We start from the raw sequence: 21630 nt of genomic DNA, 5'->3' as shown, positions 1-21630 counted from the left end.
AATTTTAATTATTCCTTCTCTGGAAAAACAAACGTGCTCTCTTAGCATTATTGTAAATAGAGACTTCAGTTTATACTGAAATGTAAAATTAGGATTTCTTCTTGGATTATATTATGGTGATGTAATAAAAGACGGTTGGCACATCAATGTCTTACGAGCTAACACAGGCACATCAACACTTTCGACGCTTGGCTTAATTTAGATTGCCGCTAAAGTCTATTCGGACTTTTTATTATTAGAACGTGTGTCTATAATTGTAGGATTATTTGGTATTTAATTCGCAATACCGTAAGTTTCCTTTATTGTATTTTAGCTTCTTGTTCAAGGAAAATAGCTTATTTGTTAAATTTTGTATAGCTTGTTACCTTTCATTCTTTCCTGTTACTTATTTTAAGAGCATATAATCGTGACAGTGATGATATAATTGCTGATGTAATATGTATACTAATGATGATACCTTTATAATAGTTTTAAATCCTTGCCGATTCAGATTGTCTATCAATAGGATGGTACGATTTAAGGCTTAATTTTTGTAAGGCATACAATTGGAAGTTACATTTCTATTATTATTTGTTTCTTTTTGGGAGGTGCGTCCTAATTATTTACAAAACTCTTGCAAAGTAAAGTCGTCGTCGACGGCGTAGTACTACAGTGTATATATAGTATGCAATATACATCTGTACTTTTTGTATAGACTCCAAGCGCGAACCCACCAAATACAAACCTTTTAGTGGCAGCAATAGACTTCGGAACGACGTTTTCGGGATGGGCATTCTCATTTAGACACGAGTATAATGCAGATCCCACGAATATCAGCGCCAGGCATTGGATTGGAGGACAACACATCTCCCTGAAGGCCCCTACGACAGTCTTGGTACGACCAGACGGAAAGACTCTGGAAGCCTTCGGTTATGAAGCTGAAACAAAGTATGCAGAAATAGCATCGCAGAAAAACGGCTCGGAATATAAACGATGGTACTTTTTCCGTCGCTTCAAAATGTTGTTACATGGAAAAATGGTAAGAAGCTAAGCTACAACTATATTCGTGTTCTATGCATTTAAAACAACCAGCCTAATCCAGCTGTCAAACAAATCACCTGGTGTTAAATGCTACACGAAACACTAAAATGCATAATTTCGACACAATGAGAATTTGCCAGACATGTATTTTAACCAACACTTCTATCCCTATAACGTAATAGCCCTGTCACCATTTGAGAAATGCGCTGAAAAAATGTACTAAACCTCAAATAAAATGGGTTGATCACCAGATAACTAAAATAACAATGACTTTAAATAATCAGACAATCCTGGTTAATAATATAACTATACGAAGCTCTGTAAGGTATATTTTACAACGCCTTCAAAGCGAAAGCATGATATTATGATATACATTAGTTGTGTACTTGTATGTATGATAACATTATATATTTTGAAAGAATTTAATAATCTCGATATGATTTTATAGAATGATGCATGATAAGAAATATTGCATAGTGGAGTTTGTTCATAAGCAACAGCTATATATTTTCTATATAGCTCGAGAGTTTTAAATCGAAGTTATGCGATAGAGCTTACCACTACATACATTGACACTACTGTATGAACTGCAAGAGATGTTATAGCAGTAATATGTGCCCTACTAAGTCGAAGGTTATTATTTCCTTCTTCAGTTAGTAATTGAAGGCCCAGAATATAAATGAACATGATTCCAGAATGATTCCTTAATCATAGTCACTGATGTCAAGCTTCCTTTTCCCTAGGCTGTTATACGAGTACACGGTTGTCAGGGCGCTCTATAAAGTCTCCATACGTGGTGTCTGGAAACGTTTTCTGCGCCAGATAGTTTCGTTTGTTGTTACTTGAGTAAATGTGTCCTTCCTCCTTGCATTGATTGATTTTTTGTTCCTTTTGACACATTTGAAATCCAACGAAGCGGTTCTAGTCTTGTTAGTTCAATCTTGTTTGCACCAATTTCAGGGTAAGCAAAATCTACGATCTATCTGTTTCCGGTTAGAATGCTTATGTCAAGTTTCTAGTTCAGCACATACATATTTTGCAAGGTGTGGTTAAGTGCGGACACAAAAATGCCCAGGTGTTAAGCATACCTATCTATGACGCTACAACGTACACGCACGTTTGGATGTCTTATTTCTTGCCTATGGACAAACGCAGTGTCTGACTTGGCAAAATGTAGCTGCATTTGCTGAGTGAGGAACAATGTGATGTGTGATGTGATTTGGATTTTTAACGTAGCTTTAACAATTTTTCAGTCATATCGTTACGATGTCTGCAATGTGGCAGTTTATAGTGATGTCTAACACTGGGGCATCATGCCGCAGACATGTAGCATGATGTCCCACCCAGTCACATTATCCTGACACTGGGCCGACCAGTCCTAACACTAACCTCTTAATGCTGAGTGCCAAGCGAGGCAGCTGTTAGTACCGTTTTTGTAAATCTTTGGTATGACTCGGCCGGGAATCGAACCCACGACCTTCCGCATCCGAGGCGGACGGTCTAACCACTAGGCCACCGGAGCGGTCGAGTGAGGAACAAAAGGTCTCGCTTTTTCTTCTTCGTCTCGGAACGACCATATCCATTCCCAGGAGAGGTCTTGGTCACTTCATATCTTTATGAAATCAACACCACATGTAGAAGCGAAAGCAGTCTCCATGGTCTGGAGATCGTTTATTGTCCTCGGTTCAATGACGTTCGTTGCGATGTCTGATGTGACTATTATTGACAGATCTTTGGCTCCTCCGTCGGCAGGAGACTTGAAGGGATGGAACGAACCGGTGATCGATAAAAGCAAATCGCGTCTTCCCGACGATAGGCAGGATCAGCCCTCTCGCTCCCATAGATCTGATTTGAGTTCTGGTCGGATGGTCAGAGATTTAGTCTCTCCGATCATCTTCAACTGACCGACTTTTGCTTTGATCGGTGACTGCTAATTGGTCACCTGGGAGTGTTCAATTATCTCTGAGAAATCAAAGAGTTGATTTTGATCGACCGTTATGGGGCAGACAGGAATCCGGTCGATTATTCTCCACACTTTTTATTATGTTACATCACAGCACATACGGAGATAGTTAATTTTGCTTGCCCTTTTAAACAAATGTATGGAATGGGCTTTCTCTCCCTGCGTAGTGTTACACTTTAGTCGGGATACCGTCCTTATAGACTCTTGGCCTGATACAGAGAAGCTTTCTCCAGTCCCATTTGTTCCGTTGAGTTGCACACTTTGAGGAATCAGCAGCTCCGATCCATGGCCGCGCCAGTTGAAACCGGTCAAGATGCGCCCTCAGCCTGATCGATCGAGAGGACATTCATCCAAGTTTACAGACATGGTCATTATCAACATCTACAACGGCTGCCCATTTCAAAACTCCACCTTGGCTAGCTTTCTCCAGACATAGCTAGCGGTCGTAGAGACCGATAAGGCAATTCATCGGACTCCTCCCTGTTCTTATAAATCTCCACGTTTGGACTTGTCCAAAATATTCCTCTTGTTAATGTTTCAAAACTATCGCGCCTCACTCAACCTATTAGAGGACGAGCGCAGACGATTAGCAATGAGGAGTGACCACTCTCACAGCACGGGATGTCTCTCCTACACAACAACCTGTAGATTCTTCATCGTCGCGCGATGCTCAACAACACTTACCAATCCACCAAGAACGATTTTCAGGCAGTATTCTTGACTGCATTACCCAGGGTAGGAGCCAATCCAGTTACAATGTTTACGATGCAAAGTGAAAAATATTTTCTAATTAGTGCAGTAGCAAACCGCCGATCCTAGCTGTTACCCTACAAATATAGTTGCATACATTCTTCTCTTCCTTTTTAGAAAACAAATTGTTTTGTATTTCTCATTAAGGGCTCTATAGCTCTTTCTTATTCTCTCGAGTTCTCAAAGGGTTACAACATGGGGACGGATCCACATCTTTCTGAAGTCGACATGTATGTTGAGCGTCCGACAACGGTAGCTCACTAATTAATCCATAGACGAACCTTCCGTGTGTTGGAACCTGTCAATAATGTTTCATTCGTGCACCCAACATATAAAACATTCTTTCTATTATTTTTAATGTCACCGTGAAGCATGAGTGAGATTCATGATTTGTCAGTGGAAAAGTGTTGTTTACAGTTTTAATGGTACCTATGTGTTTTTCTTCTGTTTTCAAACCAGGTTTCTGGCCTCGAATCTGTTACTTTCTGGTTCATTTTCAGGTTCCCAGCCTCTGTCGTAACTGTGATCACGATATGCTTATCTGCCCATTTAAGTCTTTGATGTTAAATTTGGCTGCATGTAAAATAAGAGGGAAGGGTCAGAATATTATCCTTTTTCCTCTTAAGCTTTCCTCTGATATGTCGGCTGCCAATAGTTCCATTTGGATTACCATCACTATCACGAGATCGTATCATTCCCTCGCAGAAAGGGACCATTCTTCCATGAAAATTATCTGAATCTCTCCAAGTAGGATGACGATATGACAGCCTCCTTCTGCCCATCTCACACTACCTTTTAACAATTTTACCTTCGCTATTTGGCGCATCGGAGCATCATAACATGTGCCCAAGCTATCTACCAGGTTAATATAGTGAACACTATAATGAGAGGGTAAGTGCAATTACTCTCTCATATACGTTTCTGTTGGAGATGACGATTCTCCTTCCCAGCAGGGAGATTCAGAAATGTAATAGTAGCAGGTGAATGTATCATTTTATTAAAATGTCGCTTTTTGGAGGGGAGATGGAGGCAAAACTACATTTAATTATGCAACACGTTCCTGCTACAACTGCAATGATTTTTTGCTCCCGCCCTGATATCCCTTAATCTTGGTCGAAATCAAAAATGGAGGATAGTCCGTATGCTAGATGTGGGTGGCGTTATTTTGGAAGTCCGTACTTAAACTGTATATATGTGCATTGGTGAAGTATCGTCATCTAACAAGCCTCGTAGGGAGACAAATAATATAAACCGTTGACTGGGATTTCCTTGTCTCGGCCCAAACCCCAACATAGATTCTATATTTATCTTACATACAGCGAAGAAAGACAATATGATAAATAAACTTATTCTGGATATTAATAATTATAGATTCACACTAATAACTATGAATGGACCAAATAGAACCAACTCAGAATTGTTTTCTCAGACAAAGAAAGACATTCTAGATTTAAGAAATGATTAAATTTTAATTGATGAAGATTTTGATATCGTCATGGATCTCGATTCTGACATTTATAAAATTGTATATAATCAAAAGGAAATGGAGGTTCTTTCAGCTATTTGTATATAAAATACCCATATAATTAATATTAGATACTGGCCATACTCAACCCATAGCTCATCTTGTAAATGATCCATGGATCTCTTTTGATTTCGAGTATAATTGTTTGTCAATATTTATTTTTGTGCAAGCTCAGTTGATTTATATTGAAGTGTCGAACATATTTTTAACAAATGTGTCAGCTGTGTGTTCGACAGTAATTCAGAAAGTATCTTACCAAATATCTTCTTTTTTAGACTTTCGATAGGCATGTTAATCTGGAAGATGAAACAAACAAACGCTTGCCAGCGAAGACCGTCTTTTCGTTGGTCATCAAATTCCTGAAGGAAGATATGTTAAAGGAAAGCATCAATCGACTAGCCAGTGGTCACATTAAAGAAGATGAGATCACATGGGTGTTGACTGTTCCAGCTATTTGGAACGACGCAGCTAAACAGTTCATGAGGGAAGCTGCTGTTGAGGCTAGTTCAGAAAATTTGCCATATTAATGAGCTATAGTTTGCTTTGCCGATGCTGTGGAATTTGCAATAATTCAGCCATTACTTCAGTATAATGTATTTCGGACAAATATTTTTCACGTCAAATGAACCTGTTTAATTACACGGCTGATTTTTATAATGGTTTGACTGTCTTGAAAATAACTATATAGGTAAAACTAAGAAATACATATATTTCTTTTGATTTATCAGAATGTATCATTTTCTACCTCCCCCGGAATAACAAAAGCCTGAGTACAAAGATGACATTGAAATATATATAAGAATACATGTTAAAAAGTTGAAAAATTCTTGCGCTCAACTTTAAAATTTTAACTACAAAAAACAGAATTTTCTGCGTAGGATAAAAGTAAAATGATTAATTCCGGTGTCGTTAGAACGTTGGGCAAACGAATACATTATCAATAACCAGGAAATATTACTTTTAATCACTGCAACATTATGTGAAACTCTGATCTGTAGAAGAGATCTAAGCCAATGAATAACACTTGTAATTGATGCTTTTAAACATACGAATAAACACTTTTATATAACTATTTTATCAGGCAGGTATTAAAAGTGAAAATCTTACGATCGCTCTTGAACCTGAAGCCGCATCAATTTTTTGCCGCCTTCTTCCGGTAGAGAAAATGATAGATGGAATTGGAATGGCGTCTTTTAAAACTGGTTCAAAGTACTTGGTGCTAGATGCTGGAGGTAATTAATCACAGTCCAGTTGATATGTTTGCTTCTCGTGTATGCTGTTGAAAATTGTTCAACGTTCGGAATAAAAATACAATTTTTAATATTCTAGCATTATATAAAACACAAGGAATTACTTTATCAGGGCAAATGAGACTCAGAAATTTCGAGCACTGTAATTAGGTATAAAATACAAAGCAAGAATAATATTTAGACAATTCAATTGTAAACAATATATCGCATCATCTTTGAGTCGTGACATTATTATTACTATATCATTCAAGGCAATACTACATATGGATTTTCAACAAAATTATTCATAAGTTTATATTTATTCAGGTGGAACTGTTGATATCACTGTCCACGAAGTGATACCTGAGGGCAAACTTAACGAGATTCATAAAGCCAGTGGCGGGGCATGGGGCGGTACTAATGTTGATGTGGCCTTCGAGGAATTCATCATTAGTATTGTTGGGAAAGTTGTCTTCAGGCGCTTCCAGAGTGAGAGCAAAGAAGACTACATTGACATGCTTAGAGACTTTGAGGTTAAGAAACGCGATGTCGCGCCAGACAACAGTAATAGAGTCACAATTCGTCTTCCATTATCCTTAACAGAAATTTTTAAAGAAGAAACCAACAACGATCTTCGCGATGTAATCACGCAAAGCAGCTACTCTGAGAAGGTGGTTTTGGCAGGTGACAAACTTCGTGTAGATGCTTCGTTGATGCAAGGTCTCTTCACCAAAACTATTCAAAACATTGTTTCTCATCTGAAGGAAATAATGAAAGACAGTAGAATCCAGGGAATTTCGAATATTTTAATGGTTGGTGGTTTCTCAGAGTCCATGATGCTTCAAAGAGCCATCAAGGTTAACTTCCCTGGTTTCAAAATCATCGTGCCACACGAAGCAGGCCTGATAGTCCTCAAAGGAGCTGTTGTTTTCGGTCACAGCCCATTCGCCATTGCACAAAGAGTCTGCAAATACACCTACGGCGTTGAATCTACAGTAAAGTTTGACGCCAAAATACACGATATAAGAAGGCTAAGCATGCATGAAAATAAAGTTATCTGTGATGATATTTTCTCAAAGCATGTTGAAATAGGCCAGCCTATATCATTAAATGAAACCACAGAAGAACTGTCCTACTTCCCACTTGATGAAGACCAGGAACAAGTAAAATTTAATATCTACGCATCGACTCAAAAATCGCCTATGTACGTGACAGACGAAGGATGCGTTAAGCTTGGAAGTTTGACAGTCGATATTCTAGACAATAGTGTTCCGTTAGATGAAAGATGCATCCTTGTTTCCCTGACATTTGGTGGCACTGAAATTGAAGTCAAAGCAAGAGAGAAACGAACAGGAGAAACTGCAAAAGCTACAATTAATTTTCTTGGATGAAAAATACGAGGATCAATGCAAGTTGTACGCTTGGCTGTAAATATTAATTTGAACAATTTCTTCAAACAATACCGAAAACTATAGCATGTTATGTATGTATATCAATCTATAATTCAAAAATATGCACATTATATATGTACAAAGATACATATGTCGCAATATTATATGGTGCTATTTGAAATTCAGTTGCAAGCATTTGCCAACATAAAGTCTTGCTGAAAAGTATTTGTTAAAGAAACAGGAGTATTATTATGCAATTCTCCGAGATAACGTTTTTCGCGAACGTAATCAATACAGTTTAGTAACGTATAATCTCTATCGTCCTTCGGTTTAAATTGATATCTGTATTTAATTTTCCGCAACATTAAATGTTAAGTGTTAGTCCTCTGACAAAGTTTATCATTGGTCTTCCAATCTACTGTACATATATAAAAAACACTAGTACATATAACACTAGTACATATCAATTTGTCCCGTACACACCAACCCCCATCCAATTGTTATTCATGGAAGCGTAAGGTCCAAATATGAACCAGTTTGTTCTTCACAATGATGTATTGTATATAAATGCTCATTGGTAGTACTTTAAATACAGGATATATTCGATCAGCTTGTATTTGTTCTTATCCATCTTATAGCTTGCGATTTCTGCACCTGCTTATATTGGGATTTTGTACAATTATTTATTAAACATCCGCTGTTATCAATGACTGTCTTATGTGGTTGTATAGTGCAAAACATGTTGGCTGAATGATAAGTAGAATTCGTCATCTATGCTGTTTATATAGTATCGGTTCTAGACATCACATCCCAATTAGATGTATCACAATAACTCCATTAGGAATCGACAATCTATTTTGAATGGACCCTTTTAGTTTTGATAGCAAACTGAGAAACGCCGATTTGTTTTCAAAGTTCTGGGACATTGATACAACGCAAGGCACTTTTACTATTTAATTATTATTTAATACTCAATTTATAAAAATCTGAAATTGTATAGCCTATATAACACAATCCTTGTTGATGACGTGCAGGGCTCTTGACGGACCACCCGACAAGTCCATACATCGGGGGAAAATGTTAGGTAAGCAGTAGGCTGTTGATTCGATTAGTCAGCGGGTCAATGGAGTTTATGTTATGTGCTAGCTGATTGATAGCAGTCGTTCAAGGCTGATAGGTATGCCACAGTCGACAATCCGCTACACTCCATTTTTACCCATGGCAGCCGGCATTAGAATTGCCTCGTTTCTTGTGGATATATTTAAATCTGCTAAATCAATCACTAATAGCACGAGTGCAAGTTTCTCGCAGTGCTGACCTAACATAACCTTTAATACTGTTTTGTGATCCATCGAAATTTCTCTACAAACAGTCACGTTTATCGATAGATGTAAAGACACATTCATTGAATGTTAAATTGTGTTGTTAATGTTGAATGTTTATGCATTGTCATGAAAGACGAGGATATCTTGTCGTAGGCAGTAACGAGTTATACAAGAGCGGGGCAGATTTTCCACAGTAGCTTTAGACAATACCATGCTCAGAAGGCCACCGGAAATTATTTTATGAGCTGGCTTATTGATACATTGATACGGCAAGCCGAGAGGTAAATTACATTAGTCGCCCCCCCCCACCTCTCTTTCTCTCTCTCTCTCTCTCTCTCTCTCATTACTGTACTGTTTATCACGTGGTTTGACTCCAAGGCTAGAAAACAGAGCTTATGTATGATGTTAGATATCACAAAGGAATCCGTCTGCTAAAATCGTGCAAATTATGCTTTGCAATTAAATTTCTTCCTTATTGCATTATAATCCAGGTTTATATGTAAATTACCCTTGAACACGTAATAGGACCTCACGAGACTTTTCTTGCAAGGGTATTTAAACTTTGTTATCAGACAATGAAGGACTTTTTTAATGTTTAGTAACTTAATTTAGCTTTTCTTTCATTTATGTTTTGATTAGTTTATCAATGAGGCAACGCTTGGCTTATCAAAAAGAACAGGTGCGATGAAACAATAATACCTAGATTTAACATGTTATTGTCATATGATGTCGTCTGGTTAGGGTAATTCAAACCTCCTATTTATCCAACGGGTATAATGCACAAAGGTGAACATATACCCATATCAGTAGTGTATGTATAAGTGGGTCCTGAACTAGTTTGCTCGAATTAAACCAGATTATTATTCCTGAATACCTTAAAAGTCATATTCGTACATTAGAACTTTTCTCTAATATATTTTGTTTTAAAGCAAAGATGCTAGTGGGTTTTTTGGAATGTGATATGCATTGGTACACTGGTGCTATCTCACACATTGATGCGAGAGACTCACCTATATTTAAAAATACAAGAAACAAAATTTACCCCAATTCATTGAAATGTACTATATACTATTGTTATTTTAAACTTCGATATATGGAACTACTCATACTTTCTTGTGTATTATTGTCTCCTGTTGGATAACAATATTTTTTACGGACTCCCTCTCCTTCGCAAGCGACAATATTTCTAGACGATTCTTTCGATAACTGGAAAATGAAAAAGAAAACTGACAATAACTCTCACAATGTGCAATACAGATCTGCTTCAGATTTTCAGTTACGCAGACACATAAGGTTGTCCAACCTACTAAAACCAGCAACAAAGAAATTTCGTGAATTCCAGCTTTCAAAACGGCTGTTTTGACGCTCAGAACCAAAACAACAATCCTAGCAGTTAATTGGAGAACACTTATATGAATTCTGTCTACGGAGTCTACCAAATGCACCAAAAACACCAGAGATGGCTTTCGCCTGATAAAGGCAGACACGAAAATGCAATAGTATATGATGAAGGTCAAATTTTCAATATTTAAATACGTCTGCAAAATAATGAATAATATGTTGAAATACTGTGAAATGAATAAACATAGAAAAGTTAATATCGATTTTCTTGCACTAAATAAATTAAAATTATGATTCCTATGATAGTTAATCTAAAACCAAGACAAAAAGAACCCATCATCAGTTTATTAATGAATATTTCAAATGGAAGAGAACAGAGACTTTAAATAAGCAAAATTTAAACATAATGATCAAACACAAAATTACGCATTCATGTGGGATACGTTTAAAAGAGCATTTATTTTACAGCTGTAACAGTCAAGATTTTAACGAATCTTTAAATAATATTGAACCATATTTGCAAAACTTATCAGAAAAACAAAAAAGAAACTTAACAAAGAAGAGCGCGCAAATACATGTTTAAAGAACAGTACAACTCCAATTAACGTATTAAACAGAGTACAAATTAATAATGGCCTTGAACGTTTATTCAACATGTTACGTTGAAAATACGGACATATTAAAAGCGAAAGTATAAATGGCATAGGATTGAAGATTAATAATGGATATAAAAGATGACTGTGTTTAGAACGAAAATGATTATGTAAACGTAAACACATGTATACTCACACAATTCCTTTTAGGAGACAGCATATTGAATACACCAAGTAAACATGTAGATAGATCTACATAATATAGTTTAGATTTATGCATTCATTATTTATATCTTGTGAAAATACAGAAGATTGGGATTTTTTAACTGAGCATTATATCTGTATATTTTATGAAATATTATAAGGAGAAGAAAGAGGTATGGAGAGAAGGTGCATCGATCATCTTGGAATTATTCAGATGGGAAAAGAATATATGTCCATATATCAGCTATATTTTAACTTGATGATGTAAATTCGACCCTACCCCCAAACTAAAATGAAAGAATAAAAGTAAAAGCAAAAACCAAAAATAAAATGTGTCGATATATTGGAATATAAGAGTTTTCAAAAGTTTTTTTATCACAGATCAATTGTCACCACAGCCGGAACCTATTTCTACTTATTGTTTGAATTACATTTATGAGAAGAAGAAAACAACTATATTACGTACACAATCAAGAATTATTAACACTCAGTGATATGTGTCTATCACATAATGAATGAAATTTGAATCATAAATATCAAATGAATGTTTACCATTGTTAATTAATTGACAACTTGTCAGGTTACGACGGTGATATGTTCATCAAGACATTGAATACAAATGATGCAAATCAATATTTAAAATTCATATAAAAAAAACGACAAAAAACATTTAATTCAGAAAGCGTTTCGCAGGTGAGGGCTTTGAAAGATGCTTTGAAGAATGAATAACAGTTCAAAGGACATTTATGTTATATATATGTTTCAATTCATGGGACAATCAGCTGAAAAGTTGGCTAAAGATTTAAGTTATCACAAATGTACATAGACACTAAAACAGTTTGAAAATATTTAGTTCATATGTGAGGATAAATGTTTACCCTTACCAACATCTTTGAAGGATTTCATAAACAAACTATACAACTAAAATATAGATTTTACGCATCAGTTAGAGGTCAAAGTATATCAAATGACGATTACAAACAGAGGCGTAGCGGGGGGGGGGGGGGGCAGGGGGTACATATGTCCCCGGGCGCCAAGGTACAGGTGCGCCAAAATGAGGCTTACAACGTTACATTATAATAAGTAAACAAGGGTAATATTCAAAAATGTGATTAAACGGGGAGGGGGCTGGGGCGCAAATTTTATAGTTCGTCCCCGGGCGCAAAATATCATAGCTACGCCTCTGATTACAAATATGCTAAAGTGGTCATTAATCATTTCAGACTGTAAACATTTGAAAAATTTGAGAATTTTTAAGTAACAGCAGATACAACAGACTAGTGTTTTATGAAATATTTAGGGAGTAGTTAAAAAAAAAATATTTGTTTCCGACGTTACAACCTGACCCTGCTCGTTATATTTATGTACTATGACAATACAATAATTTTCATATCTAACAGGTGTTCATTAAGGGTTCGTGGATTGTACTATACGGAAATATATGGTGCATGTAATCTTGTCCTCAGCTACACGACTGACTGTAATTTTGATACAACACTGTTAAGGATAACTTTATCACATACATTCTTTTTATAGCATAGTATTTTAGCCATGTGGTTAATGACAGTTTTAATTCTAAGATTCTGTAATTGGCTTATGTTCTTTACGTGTATTAGGAAATACTCTTTATATTCATAAATGAAGATCAAATTGCTAAGTTGAATTATTAAAGTGTTGTTGGCTGTTTACGTTTTTCACAACATAAAATAATTCGAATACCTGTAATTATATTCTAGTGAGTCTGCTGAGTATTTAGTGAGTATATGAAGGACATAGATAAGCATCGTTTCATTATACAGTTGACCACTCCGGTGGCCTAAGTGGTTAGAGAGTCCGCTAAGGAATACGGGAACTCGCGGGTTCGAAACCCGGCCGAGTCATACCAAAGACTTATAGAAATTGTAATAGCAGCTGCTTCGCTTGGCACTGAGCATTAAACAGATAGTGTTATGACTGGATAATGTGAATGGACGGGATATTATGAGAATGTTAAAGGACTTGGACATTTATTCATTTCATTGGATTTACCATGAAGTAAAAGCTTTTGAATATTAAAACAGTTATTCTAGTGTGGTGTTATTAGAGGAGTGCGTATCGAGTTGAAATGAAATTAAAAATTAGTTGATGCTGTATGTTAGCTTTCCACCGCAATCGCTGACCAAAATAGGACGGTGACGTTAAGTATTTGTATATTTCAATCTGGGTAAAGACCACTTTACCTTAAGCATACAAACAAAAGTGCTTAATTAAACATAAAGTGTAGTCTGGGCATTAATAAATCATTCCTCTAGATTGAAACCATATCATGATTCAACATAATAGGTTTATTGCGGAAACAGAGATAGTTTTACTAATTTTCCTTTAAGATTTTATTTTCCAGATTGTTGTCTTATACATATTTTGATGGCATGAACGTTTATACAACAGTCAGTAAATCGGTCACAAGAAATAGAGAGAGTTATCAGATATATATCATTCCATTTTGATATGAAAATAATGTTCCCAGTGTCGGTTGAGCATTAAAATGAAACCAACAGTAGGGATAAATTTGGCATATGACAAGACACCTAGCCTTAATTATGTAGGTTAAGGTTGAAGATAGCTGTAACAGTGTTTTGTTAGAACGCAATATATATTTTCTGCCGCGATTATTTAAAATCAACATTTAATATTGTGCTGATATCAATATCAAAAGAAAGATAACGTTATACACTCTATTCTTATATAGTTATGTAACTTTTTAATACATAAATTCGTTCACTCCTTTGACTCAGAACAATACACTGTTGCATTTTTCTGTCTATATCGGTACAGTTCTACTTGAAATTAACATGGATTGCACTTTATGAAATTAAATGACATGTATAAGTCAAGACCTACATGACAGCAAAAGACTATACTTTTGGTACTACATTAGTAGTGCCATTCTGGACGATTTGCCTTTTAAGTTTCATATACATCACAGCCTCTATCCAGATGACGTTTGATTATTCATAAATAATTAACGAAAGTTAAATGTCTAGGCAATCAATCAGAATCTTATAGTGACTCAGAGCAATACCGCCTATGACAAATTGTTTTACTCGACTTTTATTGATATATAATAGTTGTTGCGGTTGCTATTCTAGCCACGAGAAGACTAACGGTTGTTGCCGCGACAAGCCCGTATGTACAACCAAACAGCCCGTATGTACAACCAAACAGCCCGTATGTACAACCAAACAGCCGTGCGTGTATTTCATGATCAACGCGGTTCTCTTTGTGATTCCATCTTGCGACAGTCGCTCCGTTTCGACTATTTTTTTCCGTCCGTAATATTCAGTGTCCATCATAGTTTTTCTATTAATCATAGTTTTTCTATTAATAATACAATTCATGAGGAAACATTGCACAACTGGCAGACTCTGTCCGAATGAATACAGATGCAAATTCCACTTCGTCGTTGTAGAAACAATCCCTAAGTGTGGCGGTACCTAGTGTTGCAGCAAAGCTTGTGAGTTTGAATTTGCGATGATACCAAGTTGACCAAAAGTTGGTATTGGTACATACGAGTAGTTACATTCGTCAATGTCTATATGACCGTTAACAATATTGTATTTCAGTGTATATCATAGTATGTTAATACAACTGTGACGCAGATATTCGTCAAGAGGTGAAACATCCTCACCATCAATACTGCCAATTGGAATACACCCTCCGTAAATTCCACAAACTCATCTTTAAGACAAATAACGGCATGTGGCACCATGGACACAACCTCATTTCGCATAAAGACTTCACGAAAATGCTTGACTGATTTTACCATTGCGCTTTAATTAACATTTGTCAAAGGATGCGTGACCTTTTAAAGTGTTGAATCGTGTCTAAACGAGGACATCTGTCTGAGGCTATTAGACGACCTTTTCCTTTTATATTCGTATACGACTACCAAACGCCTTTTCAGCGCCACCCGGATCCAGTTTCGACAGTCCCTAAATTTGCAGCTTTTGCAATTACTGGAGCCGCTTCTGCGAACAACGCTAGAATTGATGAAATAAATTGAAATATTTCACCATTCTTTTGTATTTGTTTCACCTGTGACTTTGATCATTTTAGCACCATTTAAGTCTTATTTTGTTTAGCTGTATTACGCTGAGCGGTTTCTGGTTTGTTCAATCGCACGGGGCATTTCCAGTTAATTTTGTTGGAAAAAGTTCATTGGGTGTCCACAAATATTTTTTTTTATTGCGTATTTCACTAAGGCCAACGTTCTTTGCGTGATAGGACATTGTTATCTAAATACATAACAAATTCGGAAAGGAATTTTCAACAGGCACATTAATTACCCTCATACGGCCACCCTCACCCTCCAACAACAGAGTCTTAGAAACAATCACGCCAACATATGTAACCACCTGTAATTAGTAAATCTGAAAAATTGTTCCAATAAAAAGTAATAAACTGGGTAGAATGTACGGAAATCGTGTTGGAAAATTTGTATCCAGTGTCAATATTTTCATGTCGATCCATATAACACCACAGATTGTGACATCGGCTGTATAATTATGTAACATTTCTTCAGAGGGTTCCATATGATAGTTTAGCTCCCATGTTAAATGCATGATCTGATATATCTTTGAACTGAGACATTGTTTATAAACTATTAAATGTGTTTACTACCTCAGAAAACAGTATACACTAATTATTCATGATTCTACTGTAGCTTGACCTGTGGGCAGGAACATTTTTCCAGAAAAAATATAATGCAGGTTGGGACTATGTTCAATAGCAGAAAAATATTTTATCTGTGAGAACATAAATTAAAGAATTGCCACGACATATATATATATATATAATGAGACAAATCTCAGATCGACGCTAACAAACCTTTGAAGGAATGGACGTGATCTCTACTACTGGGGTTAATCTAGCAAACGGTTGGCACGTAAAACATGTAGCAGAAAAAACAGATAACTGTTTCGTGTGAATGCATCATACTCAGTTATCAAAGAGATTCAAAACATGTTAAAAGTGTTTTCAAATACATGACCCGAACATAACTTGGGAATTTTTTTTGAATAGTAACGATGCACGATTGGTTAACCATGTAAGCAGAAAATGATACAAAACGTATTATATATTGTGCCATAACAAAATGAAGACTCTAAAGTTGAATACATCACCTACTACATCATATCTGATAGAGGCGGGTTACACCTATGAATTTTCTGACTATTTGAGAGAATGTTCTAGCTGCAGTGATACAGATATTCACGAGAAAATCACAAATCAATTAAACTAATTGGGTTTATGGGGTGGGTGGGGTATTAATATAACACTGGAATCCAAACTCACCACTCTTCAGTATATTTGCGAAATATTGTACAACGACACAGAGGATCAGCAATTCAAGAACAGGAAACAATATTTAGAAGAGAGTACTAAAATCAATGAACCAAAACCTATTGAGGAAATTTACCAATGTTCCAATATAGTTGATGTTACTGGGTGCTAACGTGTACAGTCTAGTCACATTCGAGTTGGTGTAATACTCAGCGATCGGTCATTTGAGTTACATTAGGTTGATAGTGACTTGGAATTTATCTTATCCGCGTTTGCTAAAGAATTTACATGTACGTTTGCGACATTTTATGCTGAGTCAAAAAATAACAAGCCTGTTTATTTGAGAAAGCCTGATTTAAAATTTTAAAATTACCATAAAATCAACTAATGGTCTCGGTAAAGTTAAACTTCTCCATCTACCTAGCCTTAATATCAGTTCACCGTTTGACGCAGATTAGGAGATAAAACAGCAACGACGAGTATCCATACTCACCCGTATCCATACACAGGTTCAATGGCATGAGGACGTAATCAGTTCAGATAGTGTTGCCTTGGAATATATGAACTCCGCGACAGAACATGTCAATACGAATAGTGTTGAACTCACTGGCTGGTGTCAGGCACTGGCCCCGCTAGTCCGGTCTTAAATGTGGTATTGGAGTGAAATCAGGTAATCAGCTTTGTCGACCATATAGACTTGTTCCTGAATATTATCACACGCGTAAACAGGGATTGACACAACCATTTTTGACTGTTGAATACCTGTGACTGCACAAACACCTGAAACAGACATATTGATAAATGAAAACGATACGAAAAAATGAAATAGTAGTTAGAATTGAAGCGATTGCAGTGTCTGATCCTGGTAAAGTACAAAATTTAAAACGAGTTATTGACGTACTTCCTAATAAAGGGAGACTTTCCACTTACACAAGCATGCCAACTGTGCATCAGCTAAAATTAAACCTCACAGGCAGCATGGAATGCAAATACTTAACGTCAGTAGGCAACATACTTGAATTATTGAGACCCATAGTTGCACTAGATCAACTTGCTTCATTAACGGATATTAATACAACAACGGTACCACTAAAGCAACGATTCAACAAATGAAACAAATTGCAAGTGAGTGTAATATACAAATACCAAGAGATGCAAGAAACGCTGACATACTCGCGATATTAGGTGCGTTGGAGAATCAACAAAACTGTCATGGTATTACTAATGAGGATGAACAAAAATGTATTGTATCTGCTGATGCTGGTGAAGCTGCTGATTATGTTCCAAAAAAGCATAACAATCACAAGTACTTGAATTGAATCTCATAGATGAGTATAACGGGTGAACTGAACCACCAATGTTGTCTTGTGACCTGGATTCAGTTGATGTGCTTCTAAAAAAAGTAGGTTACAATGTAATTGATTTGACAACAGCTCTCTTCACCTGCAGACATGAGTATGACTGCACTAACATTTGTAAGTTTTTCGTTTATAAGAGCCGCACATAACGCTTGCAAATTACAAATTAGGAATTTAGCCAAATAAAATGTAATCTCAGTTAGTGTTTCATAAATTGCACAATCATTAACCACGATGTCAACATCATCAATAGGATGTGTTCCACACGTGGTAAAATGCAAGATATTTCAACTGGGTCTATTACGGCTTATCGATTCGTTACAGTTTCTGAATTCATCATTGAACAAGCTAGCCTAAAGGTGGAAAATGTATAAATTAACCCTCGATTGCCAAGGCGCTGGCGTCTCAAACAATGGCTTGTAAAGGAGAAAAGGGGTATATCCGTACGAGTACCTGAGCGACTAGGACAAATATGCTGAAACTCAGTTGCCTCCTATTCAAGCATTTCATTCATCGTTCTCACGTGAAGTAATTTGCGACAACTATCTGCGTGCAGAGTTTGGTCCGCATTTGTATAATAAACCATCAGTGATTGTCACGATTTGAATCTGCACGCTGAAATGTTTTTGGTTGCTGATGGGTTTGAAAACTTTTCTCATACTGCCATGCAGTTGTACAAGTTGGAAACAGCAGAGTACCCCTCATCACAGGGAATGCATGGGATTTGTTGTTGTCAAAAGCCAAAATCGAGTTGGAATTTGCTCACCAATAATTACCAACATTTATCTATTGAGAGCTCACCACGTGGCAAGTCACAGAAACGATCGCACAAACAACCCACCCGGATATAATCCCGCTGCTCTTAGCAGTTACATGATGTATCTTTACGCCAATAACCTATAGGGGTGAGAAATGGTGCAACCGTTACCAGACGGTGGTATCAGTAGATAGGTCTAGCACATGTTGATCTACAAAACTACGTACGCAATTACAACAGCAGAAACGACCAAGAATACTTCATTGAAGGTGATATAGAATGCAGGAACAACTTCATCACGCTCACAGCGATTATCCCCTATCACGCGAAGAGTTATTGGTGCCTGGTACGTAGTTGTCCCTGTACAGTGCAAATCTGCGAATGAATCCGGACGCAAGCATAATTAATGCACCAAACTTGCTCCAAGGACAATTGTGTACTCCACGTGACACAAAATATGTAGTTATATTTGCGATTGGTAAAATGTTTAACTATTATTCATCGAGTGCTTGGATTTCATCAGCACGCTTGGATGGAGTCAGATATACAAATGAATACTGATCTGCGCACAATCGCCACAAATGAGTTTGAGAAAGATTTCTTTGAACTCAAGAACAATGCTGTATTAGGAAATAGATTAAGATCGCCCTTGTCAGTGATGAAAACCAAGATAACATTCGAAGGCTCATAGCCGATCCAACATTTGAATCCGGAAAAAAACACTGATGTTGGGCTTGTTGCCGTTCACATTAAAATATTCAAAATAAAGCTCACAAAACCAATATATGATTTGATGTCCATACTGGATTTGTTAAAGCTGCTCATGTATGAGTTTTATTACAACAAGATCAAACTGGTTTACCTTGATTTAGTAAAGATGACACCGACTAATGCATATTACATGCAATGATGTGTACGATGATATGGCTGAACGAAGTTTAGTAAATGAATTTGATACCAGCGATTATCCGAAAGAACATCCGTAATTCCGTAATTTAGTAATGTTGATAAATGGATTGTTGGTAAGTTCAAGGATGAAATGCTCGGATAAACCAATCAAGACGAATGTGGGGCTGCGACCTCAAAATCTATTCAATCGTGGTTGGATCCGGCCAAAACATTAAAATGGGTAAAGGTGTTCTACGGCTTGTTGTACAAAAAGGCATATCTGGCACGACATGTACGTAGAATATCTTCGTGACCAACGTGAATTCCCACACACGACAAAATATGACACGGTGCCGGAAATATCCCATGTATGTGTACCGATACACCAAAGTGAGTTTGACACAATGCGATGAACATTGTAAGTATTCTTACGGCCATTTACCAGCGTCATCACCAGCAAGGGAATGAGACTGTAGTCCACAGGAGAACATTATTAGTGGAAAGTCGTTCACAATGTATGACATGGTCTGTAGAGCTCCACAGCTACAGGGACAGTAAGTGGCCTGGCCCCATAGGACAATGTTGGCTGCACAACGACCATGTCCTGTCTGGAAACGATTCAGCGTGGTCCATGAATGTGGAAGGTTGAAGCCAGGAGGGCAGACAGATGGCTCATATAGGAAGAAGTGGTTGAAGACCACTAATCACTCCATGCCAAAATAGCTACAACGGACCTAACCAGATTTGATATCTCGAAGCGAAACGGACTGCTGGATGCCAGGTGATGCCTATGAACAGTAGACGTTTCTCACTGGCATAAACCTTAGATAGCAGTTTTGTGGTTGCTTTCTGGATACGGAGATGCGGAGGAGAAATTTTGAAGAGTACCGGCAGCCATGATACAGGAGTAGGACAGTGTTCCAGAGATTATGCAAATTGTTTTGTTGAGAAGGACGTCACACAGCTTGGTATGGGACGATCGAGCCCAGACAGGAACGCAATACTCGGCTGTCGATTATTAGAGGGCCAGTCCTGATGTCTTGAGATTCTGAGCAACAGAACCCCAGGTTGAGCCAGTCAGTTTGCAGAGTAGGTTGTTTCGAGTGCACTGTTTTGATGCAGTTTTTCTCAGGTGGTTATGGAATGTCAGTGATCTGTCCTACGTCACACAAAGATATGTTCGTATCGGGTCTTTTTTAGTGTGGTGCCCATTGAGGAGGATAACAAGCTCACGCTTTGCGTTTGCAATGCTAAAATGGATGGCACGAGAGACTGTTTGTTGAACTTGGCTCTAGACGCCATTTTTGGAACAAGTCTATTATTTTCCCCAGTTCCTCCACAAGCTATGACCATTCGCAAATGTGTTTCAGGCGAGTTATTGATAAAAACATTGAAAATACTTGGCGCGAGAGCAGACTCATCTGCTCTGCGAAAGTTCCAACGCCGCTGTGAAGAGCTGTTTATGGTCGGTGGTTGAAGTCCAATATGGATAAGCACCAGTCTGTGCTGACTGTGTGGGAAGTCGTCTATAGCTGGTTTACTGGTAAAGGATGGTCAAGAACGGATCAGACCCAATAGCTGTACTGTGACTACTCCTTTTGCAAAATGAAAAGTGCCACGTTGATTGAAGTCGTGGGTCTGAAGGAAGTCCTTCTTCATTGCTCACTCCACCAAGTGTTCCTCGTCTTCCTCAGGGTAATACTAGCCCCATTCAAATTAGTGACTTTGCAAGTCGGCAATATCGACGGCTGAGTATTCGAGAGTTAGGAAGTATATTGTTTTCCCCATGGGCACTGGCGGTTTGTAGACAGTAGTAATATTGTAGCCTCTAACCTGGATCATATCGCAGAATCTGGCGTAGGAAACTAGAGAGGCATCAGTAATATCACAACGCGCATACGTCGCGAGGCCGAATTTGGAGTCTGTTGTTGATGAGATGAAGTCAAAGCCTCCAATGGTGTATC

At 37.3% G+C, this 21630-nt stretch overlaps 2 protein-coding genes and 1 long non-coding RNA gene across 3 annotated transcripts in view; 1 reads left to right on the top strand and 2 right to left on the bottom strand.

The window, feature by feature from the left end:
- Positions 1-8585, top strand: part of LOC149800298 (heat shock 70 kDa protein 12A-like) — a 55974-nt gene extending 47389 nt beyond the window's left edge. Inside the window, exons 4-7 of the mRNA XM_089959897.1 lie at positions 695-1018; positions 5534-5758; positions 6340-6490; positions 6815-8585. Of these exons, the coding sequence (XP_089816023.1) occupies positions 695-1018; positions 5534-5758; positions 6340-6490; positions 6815-7878 (1764 nt within the window). The 3' untranslated portion in view covers positions 7879-8585. The remainder of the gene's footprint in view (positions 1-694; positions 1019-5533; positions 5759-6339; positions 6491-6814) is intronic.
- The window catches only part of LOC149800297 (uncharacterized), a 177324-nt gene extending 159902 nt beyond the window's left edge, over positions 1-17422 (bottom strand). Inside the window, exons 1-4 of the long non-coding RNA XR_016421357.1 lie at positions 17157-17422; positions 6366-6534; positions 5515-5617; positions 725-917 (exon numbers count right to left, since the gene is read on the bottom strand). This is a non-coding gene — a long non-coding RNA (uncharacterized LOC149800297). The remainder of the gene's footprint in view (positions 1-724; positions 918-5514; positions 5618-6365; positions 6535-17156) is intronic.
- LOC149800295 (uncharacterized) overlaps positions 1-21630 on the bottom strand; it is a 288953-nt gene that overhangs the window by 228006 nt on the left and 39317 nt on the right. The window lies entirely within an intron of this gene.

The sequence above is a fragment of the Sinohyriopsis cumingii genome, chromosome 5, assembly GCF_028554795.1.
Source record: "Sinohyriopsis cumingii isolate HCF-2022 chromosome 5, ASM2855479v2, whole genome shotgun sequence".
Lineage (NCBI taxonomy): Eukaryota > Metazoa > Mollusca > Bivalvia > Unionida > Unionidae > Sinohyriopsis > Sinohyriopsis cumingii.
Note: the sequence above shows the minus strand (reverse complement) of the source record. Positions and strands in the feature narration are given on the sequence as shown.